This window comes from Marmota monax, unplaced genomic scaffold (assembly GCF_021218885.2).
Source record: "Marmota monax isolate L192 unplaced genomic scaffold, Marmota_monax_Labrador192_F-V1.1 WCK01_AAM20220418_F8-fsc00005, whole genome shotgun sequence".
Lineage (NCBI taxonomy): Eukaryota > Metazoa > Chordata > Mammalia > Rodentia > Sciuridae > Marmota > Marmota monax.
In genome coordinates this window covers 15,328,394-15,340,903 of record NW_026692254.1, presented here as the reverse complement: position 1 = coordinate 15,340,903, position 12,510 = coordinate 15,328,394, and the positions used below count along the sequence as shown (strand labels likewise).

The 12,510-nt window shown below is 42.0% G+C and overlaps 1 protein-coding gene across 2 annotated transcripts in view; it reads right to left on the bottom strand.

The window, feature by feature from the left end:
- Window positions 1-12,510, bottom strand: part of Adamts17 (ADAM metallopeptidase with thrombospondin type 1 motif 17) — a 345,945-nt gene that overhangs the window by 251,738 nt on the left and 81,697 nt on the right. For both annotated transcript variants that reach the window (XM_046436056.2, XM_046436066.2), the window contains exons 5-6: window positions 7,863-7,946; window positions 7,148-7,305 (exon numbers count right to left, since the gene is read on the bottom strand). In XM_046436056.2, the coding sequence (XP_046292012.1) occupies window positions 7,148-7,305; window positions 7,863-7,946 (242 nt within the window). The remainder of the gene's footprint in view (window positions 1-7,147; window positions 7,306-7,862; window positions 7,947-12,510) is intronic.

Genomic DNA, 12,510 nt, shown 5'->3' with positions numbered 1-12,510 from the left:
GCTAGACTATTCTATTAAAAAATAAGTTGCTGAAAAGATTCCAACAGCTGAAAAGGTTTTGGAAGATGTTTGTTAAATTATCGATTGAAAACAATTATCAGTCAATATCATCAAACTGCAACGGCTTCTCCAAGCTCCTCTATTTGTTCAGCAACTGCTTCTAATGACCATGAATCATGTCTATGAGAAGTCAATAAAAAAGTCATTTCTGAAAATTGTATTCTTCGAAGCTCTCCACAATCCCTCAGGTACGCAGCTGTGGTTCAATGAGATAGCAAAGATGCTCAAAGCCTGGTCCAGCCCCAGTTCTTCAGGCCCAAGGGTTCACTCTTGCCTCCCATGGTGAAATGAGGGTTTAGACCCTACTTTTCCAACAACGAGCAATGTTCCAAAAGTTCTCAGAGTCACTAGTCAACCAAGAGAGCTGAATGGGGCAGTAGGCTGCCTGGGAGCTGGGGGAGGAGAGGGCGGCCCCAGTAGCAGGCCATCTTGGGCCACATGCCCATCTTCTCACAGGGCCCACAGACAGCGCTCACTCACCTGCAGCTCTACACACACCCAAGTACAGCTGCAGGTTTCAGAACATACCACTCTGCATTTTCCTTCTTAAAAGTCTGGGAAGGAACATGGTGCTAGCCAGACAATGCCAACACTAAGCAAAGTTATGGGGGGAAATGGCAGCACTGGGTGGGCCACAGCTTGTCTTCTCCTACCAGGTAACATCCCCTCGTTTCTGGCCTACTGTTCCTGCACTCTGGCATTCACTCTCCTCCATTCCTCCCCTTCCCTCTACCTACAGCTAATCTCAGGGCAGGATTTGACCTGCCATTCACATGGGGGTAATGATAGAGTGTGTTACTCTCCTGACCACTTTTTAAAACATTATTTATTTTATTGGTTCTCTTTAGTTATTCATGATGAATAGTTACATTTGATATAATTATACAAGTATAGAATATATCTTATCCTAGTTAGGACCCCAGTCTTTTGAATGTATTTCTGGCCTCTATTCATACTTCAGCCTGCTCTATCCCACATCACACTTTAGTGTTTTCCCTGAAGCATAACCCACATCTGAAAATTCTCAGCCCAGCATGGACAGTGGAGCAAACCCTGCATGTCTCCAGCCCTGACTCTGTTTCTGGATCAGGGATGGGACTCATAAAAGATCCCATCAGATCACTTGCACTCAAAGACACTGGATCTGTAGTTTTAGGAGGCTCTGCTAGAGCTCTGGTGTACAGAATCCCAGGTCCAGAATGACTGCCTCAGGCCAGTGATCCCACAGGTACAGTGGACATTTTTATAAGCCCAGAGTGGGTAAGGCAGGTGGCAAGGTCAGATATGACAGCTTAGAAGGTGCAGAGAGAAAACAAAGAAGAGCTGGGGCCAATCATGTCGGCAACTCACACGGGTTTTACTTTGCTGGAAATTTCAAATTTTCTCAGAATGTATATATTTTTGGTAATTGATTTTTTGGTCAATTTGTAATTTTGTTATTATTTACTGACAAATAAAAAGTACATACATTTATACAATACAATGTATTTAGTAATGTGTATACATTACTAAATGATTCAATTCAGCTAATGACCATATCCATTGCCTTACTTACTAATCAAGCTTCTTTGGTGAGAAAATGTAAAATCTACTCCCTTAGCAATTTTCAAGCATTCAGTATTACTATTTTTTTTTCTCAATTCATGGTTTTAATTCATTCACCTTAGGCCCCTTTTTTTGAAAGATCATGAGATACAAATTTTAATTTAAAGAACGCAACAGGTTTTTAAGCTATGAAGATCATTATCATTGTCATCCCCAGTCTAATACCCATCATCTTTACTGAAATGTATTAAATGTTTTTTTTTTCTTGTTTTACTAGTCACTTTTTTTTTAAATTTTTTATTGTTGGCTGTTCAAAACATTACATAGTTCTTGATATATCATATTTCACACTTTGATTCAAGTGGGTTATGAGCTCCCATTTTTACCCCATATACAGATTGCAGAATCACATCAGTTACTGAATAGACTATTTCTAAAACATCCCCATTAGTAGAGGATAGGAAAGGCAGCAGAACTCAACAGACACTAGTATGGCAATATGTAAATCAATGGATGTGTAACTGATGTGATTCTGCAATCAGTATTACTATTAACTACAGTCAATGTGCTGTCCAACAGATGTCCAGAACTTAGTCCAGGTAATAAATTTATAAACTATTTTAACAAGGGGAGAAATAAGACTCCTGTGCTTTTCATGACTGTACCCCCAAACCAAGAGAACTTCATGGAAATTGAGAAGGAATAACCATGAAGAACTGTAACAGCAAGCTGCCTTCTGACCTAATTTTTCTGTCAAAAAGTTCCTTTTAATTAATTAACAGGCAGTGAGAGTGATAGGGAAGAACATTGATCCCGGGGAGCTAAATGGGAAGATCAGGGCAGCAGAAGTGTCCCAGCAGTATAGCAATGGCTGGTCCTGTGTGTTTGCTTGGGTGTCTGCCTAGCACTCTCAGCAGAAGTGCAGACCTAGGCTTGGGGGAGAAATCCTGTGTTCCAGGTATTCTGGGTCAAAAGCAGAGCCAAAGGTAATATGTTTCAGGGGCTGAGACCCCGGGTCCCTAATCCTCTGTGTGTGCCCAATTTGACCCCCAGACCCAATTCACTCAGTGGCTCTCTCTAGCCCTAGACACAGCTGCAGAAAACTTCATTTCTGCTGATTCTGGCTCAGCAGTGTCTGCTGGACATATGTCATATGCTCACAGCCTCCGCAGTGGCTGTCTGTCGATTGGTGGGCGTCCAGAACACACTCTCAGGCCCAGACACAGCACATCAGGGGGAAAGAAAACAAAGGAAACCTTCACATCTCCAGTCCTCAGCCCAGGACACGGGGATTCCATCCCCTGAACACTGCCTTGCCTGCACAGCTCCCACTGCAGACACTGAGGTCAGATTACTCTGGGAGGAAAGAACTGCTTCAGAGCAGCAGCTGCCTCGCACCCAATTTCCTTGCAAAAACATCAGCCCATTATTATCCCAGCCTAGGGAATTGCAGCTCTCTGCCTCTAATTATTAAACGATGCTTCTCAGCCAGCTCCAACTCCAACACTACCTCCCCAAACTCATGGGAGGTCTTCAATTTAACATCTGCGTGGGCTCAGAGGATGTGGCTGTGCACTGATCCATTCAGTCCGGCAGCGCCACAGAAGCAGGTGGGAGGAATCATGAGTACTTGGGTAGCTTTGAGGTGTCAGCATGAAACAGAGAAAGAAAACACAGGCTCCTGGGCTGCCTCAGGTGAAGAGCAAGGCAGGAGGCCATGCATCTGCTCCTCCAGGGACCCACTGCCTGCAGGTACAGGAACCTGTTCTTTTTATCTCTGGAAGAGGACACTTCTTGCCCCCAGCACACCCTCACCCAGAACCACACCCATGCAGTTAATATACCTCCCCAACGTGCTTAATTAGAAAAGAACATTTTAAATAAAACTGTATTATGGTGAAATACATGTAACACAAAATCGACTATCTTAGCTATTATGTATACAGCTCAGTAGTGTTAATTACATTCACAATGTCATGAGCCATTGTGACCACCTAGCTCTAGAACATTTTCATCTTGTAAAACTGAAACTCTGTAACTATTAAACACCAAGTTCCCTCTTGGCTCTACCACCAGGCCCCAGTCACTACCATTCTACTTTGTGTCTCTATGAATTTAATGACTCCAGGTACCTATTAGAAGCAGAATCATTATTATCTTTTTGTGCATATTTCACTCAGCATCATAATGCCCTAATGGTACATTCAGGCTATAGCATGTGTCAAAATTTCCTTCCTTTCAAAAGTTGAATAATACTCTATTATATTATATGCCATACTTTATCTATTCACTGTTAATGGTAATTCGATTTGCTTCTACCTCTTGTCTATCAGGAATAATGCTGCTGTGAACAAGGGGGTACAAATATCTCTTTAGCATCCCTGCTTTCAGCTCCCTTGGTTCTTAGTGCCTGAAGGTACACCAGCCACATCACACACAATCAGAATTACTGAAGACACTATTTCTAAAACATCCCCATTATACATTCAATCATCTTATATAAACAGAAAATGTTCTCATAAGGGAACTGTATTCTACAAAACACATTTTAATCCTTAGGGTTGGCATCTGACAAATCATCTTGAAGAGTGACCAGGCAACTATCTGGGGTCTAATGGTGGCATTGCACATGTGTTGAAGATATATGCCCAGATGCAGGACTGCTGGATTTTTTTTTTAAGGATCAATTATACTGTTTACCACAGTGGTTGTATCATTTATTTTCCAACCAATAGTGCAATAGTGCATAAAGGTTCTGATTTCTCCACTTTCTTCTAACAGTTATTATTTTCTAGTTTTGTTTCACTGTAGACACCCTAATAGGCATAAGGTAAAGAAAAGAAGACTTTACACAAATATTTTCTTCATGGCAAGAAAGCTGTTAGGAGGCAGAAAAAGAAAAGCAAGTGTAATTGGCAGCATCTCTGGGCCTAGGGTATGTTCGTGTATGCCCGTGGCTATCTGTAAAAGGGCCAATCCAGAAGCTTTATCAACTCGGATTTTGGTGACATCTGTGTCTCCTGGAACAAATGCTATTCATTCCCAACACAACACCTTTACTTATGCTTTCTCCTCCCAGTTCTGGAGATCTAGCATGGCCTGGTGACTAGTTACTATATTATATTCGTACATTTTAACGATTCTTACCAAATACATGGTAGTAAGATGGCTATAGGATGGATATGTTCATTAGCTAATAATGAAAGGAAATAGAGAAAAATTTTTTCCAATATCGGAAAGGTTCCCATATTAGTATTTTTTTTAACAAAACAGAATTTTAAACAACATAGAATTTATACATTTTATGCAGTGTTTATGAAAACCACTTTCAAAGTAGGGTACTTGGAAGTTTAGTTGCATATTCCAATGATGAAGTTGTTTAGAACTGCTCTTTAGGAAAAAACTTTAAGGTCTGATTTAATTTTCATTTTTAAAAAATTAGTCACATTAATTTATGGCCATGCATAGACATGGTTCCCAGGATTCCTACTAGCTCCTTAAATGGAATCTACTCTCAAAGCATGATACCCATAACCCCCTCACTGCAATCAGTAGGGGATGCTATGGAAAGCCCCACAAGCTCCAAATTGCCATTTCCCAGTATCCTGAGCAATGGCAACCTCTGGTCCATGTGAGTGGCCTACACGCCGAGGAAGATGGTAACTGGGAGGTTCCCAGCACTCACCCATGGATAGGTCCAGACCAAAAGCACATGCCAGATCATGTTCATCCCTTGGTTCTTAGTGCCTGAAGGTGCACCAGCCACATCACAGGCAATCAGAATTACTGAATAGACTATTTCTAAAACATCCAATTATACATTCAATCACCTTATATAAGCAGCAAATATTCTCATATGGGAACTGTATTCTACAAAACACATTTTAATCCTTAGGGATGGCATCTGACAAATCATCTTGAAAAGTGACCAGGCATCTATCTGAGGTCTAGTGGTGGCATTGCACATGTGTTGAAGAGAACAGAGCTGCGTTAGCTGGTTGCTGAGGCTTGGGCCACAGAACTTCCCTAACTGGCACTGGGATATCTTTGGGCTAGAATGTGCAGCACAGGGCCCAAAAGATGCAACCAAAGAGCCAATTTTCATCAAAACCAAAATATTTAATGGAATTTAACACATCATGGATAGACAGGTTGTCTCCAAGCTAAAGACAGGACAAAGTTCTTCATTCCACAAATTTATCTCTAAACGAGGAAAAAGTATAGAGTTTGGAATTTAAGTTTTAAAAAATTTACATCCTTAAAATTCAAAGTTGATACATTCCTAGCAACTGTGATGAAATACAGGTATTTTTTAATCTAATGGATTAATTCATTTCCTATAGCAGGACTTTGTTATGAACACATTATAATATTTTTTACAACCAAGAGATAAAGATGTAGAAAAAAAGTAAATAACCACATCTACATGGGCAGTGATTTGAATTGTGTCCCACAGATAAGATGGTCAAGTCCTAGGCCCTGCTACCTGTGAATGGAACCTTGTTTTAGAAAGAGGGTGACTGCAGATGGAACCAAGTTAAGACGTGGTCATGTGGATTAAGGTGGGCCCTAACCCAATGACTGGTGTCCTTTCAAAAAGAGGGGAATCTGGATATAGAAAAGTACATGCAGCAAGAAGCCCACGTGAGGATGGAAGAGAGGTTGGAGTGATGCCATCTACAAGTCCAACGAGTGCAAGCATGCCAAAGAATACTAAGGGCTACCAACAGCAGCAGGAAGGACAAACCCTCCCCTAGAGCCTTCAGCAAGAGCATTGCCTGCCAACATGTCCCTTTCGGACATCTAGGCTCCAGAATGTAGAGGGATAAATTCCCATTACAGTCACCCCATTTGTGGCCATTTGTTACAATAGTTCTAGAAACTAAAGCAACACTGCCACTTGCTGCTTTGGAGGCTGCCTTGGGTTTCTGTTGTACATTGCTGGCCCCCTGGAGTCCCTCTCAGTCTAGAACGGTAAGTCCAGTTCTGCAGCCTATAAAGAAACTTCACTGTTTTCTTCAAGTGCAGGCTGCAGGTGACTTCCACAGACATCCAGAAAGTTCCAGTGGATCCCATGCTACCTGTCAATGGCACATCTAGCAAGGCCTTGTGGAGCACGCACATGCCTATGTGGACTTCCTCCCTCAGGAAACTGGTGGCATCCACTCTCCTCCCTAACAGTGTTCCAAAGCCAGTGTAAAGCAGCTGCAGACCCGTGTGAGCTCCTTCCCAGACGGCATTTTATTTATTGGGGGAATAAATAATAAATTTTCTTCCAAGTTCTAACTCTTGGTTATCTAAGATTTCGGTATTTTTCTAATATTCATATTAGAATGAATGGCTGACTCTTAGTGCTAGGCAGTGGGAAGAACATGTCCATAAAAGTGGATGCTCTCGTTAATCCCTATTTTACTGATGAGGGAACCGAAGCCCAGTTAGGTAGACAAAGGTCTGATGTCAGCCTGAATCCTAACAGCATGCCCTAGAAAGGGGAACATCTCCTCCCTCTTGCATGTCAGCCATAGATTGACTCTAAATTTACCTGGTCACAAATACAGCAGCATCCACAGGGGGTGTATCGTCCTTCCCTCCTGGAACCTGATTGTTACCGAGGTACCGCGCACCTCCATATTCCTCATTCTGCCAATGACAGAAGCTCTCCAGGGACCGCTCACCATGGTGCCCAATGGACAATTTGGCCTAAAAGAAATTGAGGAGGCAGTCAGAGAAGTGGACACCCAGGGAAGCAGAGTGTCCATCCAGACTGCAGTATGGACATTAAACTGGAGACAGCTGCTAAGACATCATTTTATGACTTGTTATCTCCAAATAAAAGAATAACACAAGCGGGTATTCAAGAGACCTTTGAAGAGAACATCAGGGACCTTATCTTTCAATTCAAAAGAAAAGCAATCTACTTTTCTGTAAACACAACAGTGTACCCAACCAAGCAATGTGACCTCAATCTCACGTTGATGGCCCAATTGTATAGGTATCATGTTCATGGGGGAGTGCCCTGAAAGACAAGACCAGGGAACACTGCTGCAGTGACTGCCACTGGGATGGAAGCTCCACGAGGCTGTCATGATTCTAAAGGCCCCTGGAGCTTCGTACATATCTGAGAACCTTCGCAAGACCTTCCAGGAGGGGAGGGGGATGGGCAGGATCCCACTGGCAGGGATCTTCTGTGATTCAACTCAGCCAATGCCAGTTACATATAACTGTGTGTTCTCTGAGAGGTGCCCTTGGGGACTTACAGGACGTTGTCGTAGGAGGACAAGCTTGGTAACTTGAATGTTGATTTTAATTCCGAGACTCTGGTGCTGAAACATATTGTATACCTATTAAGAGAGAAAAAGATACAAAATATCTTTTAAAATACAGTGGAATCTTGGATGGGGGCTTAGAAGAGAGAAAAGTTAAGAGAGAAAAGATAGCAGGTAGAAACTAAGGCAATCTGAATACACTATAGACTTTACAGTAACGTATCAGTATTGACCCTACAAACATACCATACTAAGATGTTAAGAATAAGGGGAACTAGGGGCTGGGGTTGTGGCTCAGAGGTAGAGCACTCGCCTAGCATGTGTGAGACATGGGGTTCCATCCACAGCACAACATAAAAATAAAATAAAGGTATTGTGTCAACTTACAACTAAAACATAAAAATAAAAACAATAAAGAAAAAGAATAAGGGGAACCATGTCTAAATCTCTGTACAATCTGCTCAACTTTTCTGTAAATCCAAAACTGCTCTGAAATACAAAGTCTTTTAATAAAGATCATATTAAAATGCAGCATGTGCTCTTCGATAATAATATATAATTCAAATTTTGGTGTTGATAAAGATTAGAACAAAATATACATATATGGGAGAAACATGCCCAGATTTTATTTCTAAGGTTTTCTGAGATAAAAAATAACGCCCTTCAAAGCAAATCTTCCAAAATAAAAATAGATATGATAGAAATCTCTGGAATCACACATATGCACATGCATACATATACACCCGAAGCTAAGCTAGAAACCCATTAGCTTTTCAGAAAAAAAAAAAATGTGTAGGTCAGGAGATTTTTGAAAAAAAAAAGACATGGATGTTAGATGATTCTGGTCAAATATTCAAAACTCCCATTCTGGGCTTTCATGCAAGAAGATGAAGGCAGGGAGGAGACAGGAGCCTGCTGTGTGCCAGCCATGGTCATCTCTAACCCTCACCACCACCCTCAGCTGGGAAACAGCTCAAGCTAGAGCCACCTGATAAAAACAGCCAAAGGTGACTTGACCCAAACCCAGGCTCCTCTAGCCAAAATATTCATTTTCTTCTTTATTCCCTGAAGTCCTCATTCTAACCAAAGTTTGTCACTGAGAGAAATTATGGTAACAAAGGGATATGTCCTTCTCAGTGTAGCCCCTTGTTATGGTTCAAGTGTAATTTGAGTGTCCCCCAAATGTCCATAAGCAAAGATTTGGTCCTTAGGGGGTTCCAGTGGGAGATGCTATGAACCTCTAGGAGGAGAGGACTTGTGAGAGGCCCTGAGGTCATGAGGGATGGGAGACATCCCCAAAAAGGACTGTGGGACCCCACTCTTGCTCTCACTGGTTTTTGGCTTGAAATGTGACTGCTTGCTCTGACATGCATGCCTGTCATTATCATGTGCCGTCTTTGCAAGACGCCAAAGCGATATGTCTACCTGATTTTGAACCTGAACCTCCAACACTGGGAGCTCAGCAAACTTTTTTACTTTACAAGTTAGTAACCTTGGGCATTTCATTATAGTAATACTAAACTGACTAATACCCACTTCTTGTTGGCAGAACTTAATTGTAAAGACTTCAAAATCAGAAGTCTGGGAAAGTGTTCCAAAGAGAAGAGATGAAGGGAATCTTGAATAAGGCAGAGAAATCAAAGTTGATGTGACAAAGAAAGACCACTGACTTTAAAGATCCCTTGACTTCCTTGTCTATAAGATTACTCTGAGAGGTTCAGTGGGGAAGGTGATAAAGGACCCAGTAGTAGCAGGACACAGAGGGAACAGGGATGAGAACTTTCTGAATGTTCTATCTTGTTTTTACTCATAGATACAATTCAGAGAGGAGAATTTTCTTTTTAATTTTTTAAACTTTTGTTCTAATTAATTATACATGACAGTAAAATACACGTATTTTATATCATGGAGTATAATTTCTTTTTTCTGATTGTACACATTGTAGAATCACATTGGTCATGCAACCATATTTGTACATAAGATAACCTCTGCTTCATTCTACCATCCTTCCTATCCCTGTACACCATCCTCTCCCTCCACTCCCCTCTATCTAATCTAAAGTAACTCTATTCTTCCCTAGCCCACTTCCCCCCGGGGAAGAATTATCTACCAGCAATATTGTCACTTTTTTCTATTTGGTGCTTTGTTTCCACTACTGACTCAACATCATCAGCAGAAGCAATGGCCACTGCAGATGGCATAGCCAGGTCAACTCAGGCCAAGTGGAGCTGGTCAATGACACAGTGCCTGGCCTGCAAGTCGGGCAGGCAGTGCTGAACGCATCTGTGTAACACAGGAATTAGCTGCATCATGGCTTGGAATTTACTGTGCAAAACTGTTGTTACAGTTAATAAAATCTGTGTAACAATAGTTTTTCCCACAAGGAAAACTAGAACACATTCACTTTTCTGTTCTCACATTTCCACCCCCGACACAAATTTCCTTTCCTTAGGAACAAAATAGCAGTCATGTTTTAATACTGGATCACCTTTAGGCTCAATCTGAAGTTGTGTCTTCATTATCTATCCCCAGCCCTAGAGGAGAAGGGGAAAGCATGCAATGTTTTCCTTGTTTTAGTATTTCCAGAACACCCAGGGGCTCTAACTCAAATTTTTCCTGAAATATTCAGCATAAGAATTGGACTCAAACTGGTAAACCTCAGTTTGAAACATGAAAATAAGAATGAACAAAGATGTAGTTATGAAGGAGAAAAGTCGAGTTGCACAGGATTTTGTTTTAAGGTGACTTAAACAAAACCCATGAGGCTGGGGGTATAGCTCAGTTGGGCAAAGTGGGTGCTTAGCATACACAAGGCCCTGGGAACCCTAGCATCAAAATAAAGAAGCAGAGCCTATAATGTCAAAAGTATCTAAACACTAAAGATATTAAGAAATGTTGTAGATTTCAAAAAAACAATGTGGAAAAGCACCTCTCAGTAATATTCTGAACTGCTGCATTAATAAAGAACCTCAGGGAATGATTGAAATGATCAGGGAGAATAAAACGGCAGGACAAGCTCCCTGTAAAAATCACCCATTTGTTCCTTGCTGAGCTGGACATAGTTCAGAACCAAATTCATTCCATACCCCAAGATTCAGTCCCTTCCCTTGGAACAAAAGCATCAAAATTTTAAAAAAGAAGAATAATTTGAGATGGAAGAGGAAAATAAATTCAAAATTCCAGGGGCTTGAGGACAGGGTGAAATGGGGAGCTAATCAATAGCTATGTAGGGTCAGTTTTGCAAGATGGGAGAATTCTAGCGACTGGTTGGACAATGACGTGTATATACTTAACACTGAATTGTGCTTTAAAAGGGTTAGGATGGCCAGTGGCACACATCTGTAATCCCAGTGGCTCGGGAGGCTGAGGCAAGAGGATTGTGAGCTCAAATTCAGCCTTAGCAACTCAGTGAGGTCCTAAGCAACTCAGCAAGACCCTGTCTCTAAATAATACACACACACACACACACATATGTCTGTATATGTATGTGTGTGTATATGGGCTGGGGATGTGGTTCAGTGGTTAACAGCCCCTGAGTTCAATTCCTGGTACCAAAAAAAGAAAAGAAAAATAAAAGTTAAGATGGAAAATTTTATGTGTATTTTATCAAAATTAAAAGTTTCATGCTTGGAATAATATTCTCTAGAAACCCCTGTAATATTAGTGTTCTGGTCCAAGAGGGAAGGTATCAGAGCCTGATGATAGCACTTCATCATTAGCTGCCTGCTGACCACATTCCAACAAAGCTCTGCAGAACACCAGGCAAGGGCAGGTGGACACCAGGATCTCCCTCGAGGCCCCACACCAGGTACAGCAAGCCAGATGAATACCCCATGACAGCCATGAAACACAAGATGCATAGCCAAGCCTGTGTCTTTTCTCCGAGGAAATTCAAGCTCAGAAGTAGTCCTAGAGATAGCAGCCACATGATGCTTAGGGAGACACCTGGCTGGGCATGGAACACTGTAGTCTGGAAACTCTGTCCCTAGTGTCCAGCTCTGGCAATGTCCCAGTGAATATTCAGAGCCCTGGCAGCCTTTGTCACATTTCCTTGGCAGCATGGGGGCCAAGCCAGGTGGACCTATTGCCAACAACTCACTGTGGCTCTCACTGGGCAACCTGAGGACACTGTGAGGAATGAGGGATGGCAGAATGAGGGAGCACAGAAGAGTAGGTGGTGGGGCAGGTCGGGAGAAGCTGCTGGTACACCAGGCAGAATTTTCACAAGGTCACCATCTCTGGGCATGACCCTAAGCATGCCCAGAGACAGACAGGCATCCTCAGTTAATAGCATCCCAACAGGAAGGGGCTACATTTTCTAGTCCCCAAAGCAGAAACATCAACATTCCCAGGGACACATGCTGAAATGTATACCCTGAAGTCCTCTCTAGACCCTCCTAAATCAGAGACTGGAGGTGGCCAGGCCATCTGTGTTGAACAAACCCCCCAGGGCTTCTTACTCTCCCCTGGAGTATGAGAACCAGTGAGGGTTTTAACACTGTGCTAATTTTGATGGTCACCAGAGAAAGGTTTGTTGTCTATTTCATATGGTAATTAAGTGAAATTGATGTCATTTTTCCTCCAAAGAGAGCCTGCCTGGAATGTCTCAGGTTTTTCATTCCATTCCATGGTTGTTAAG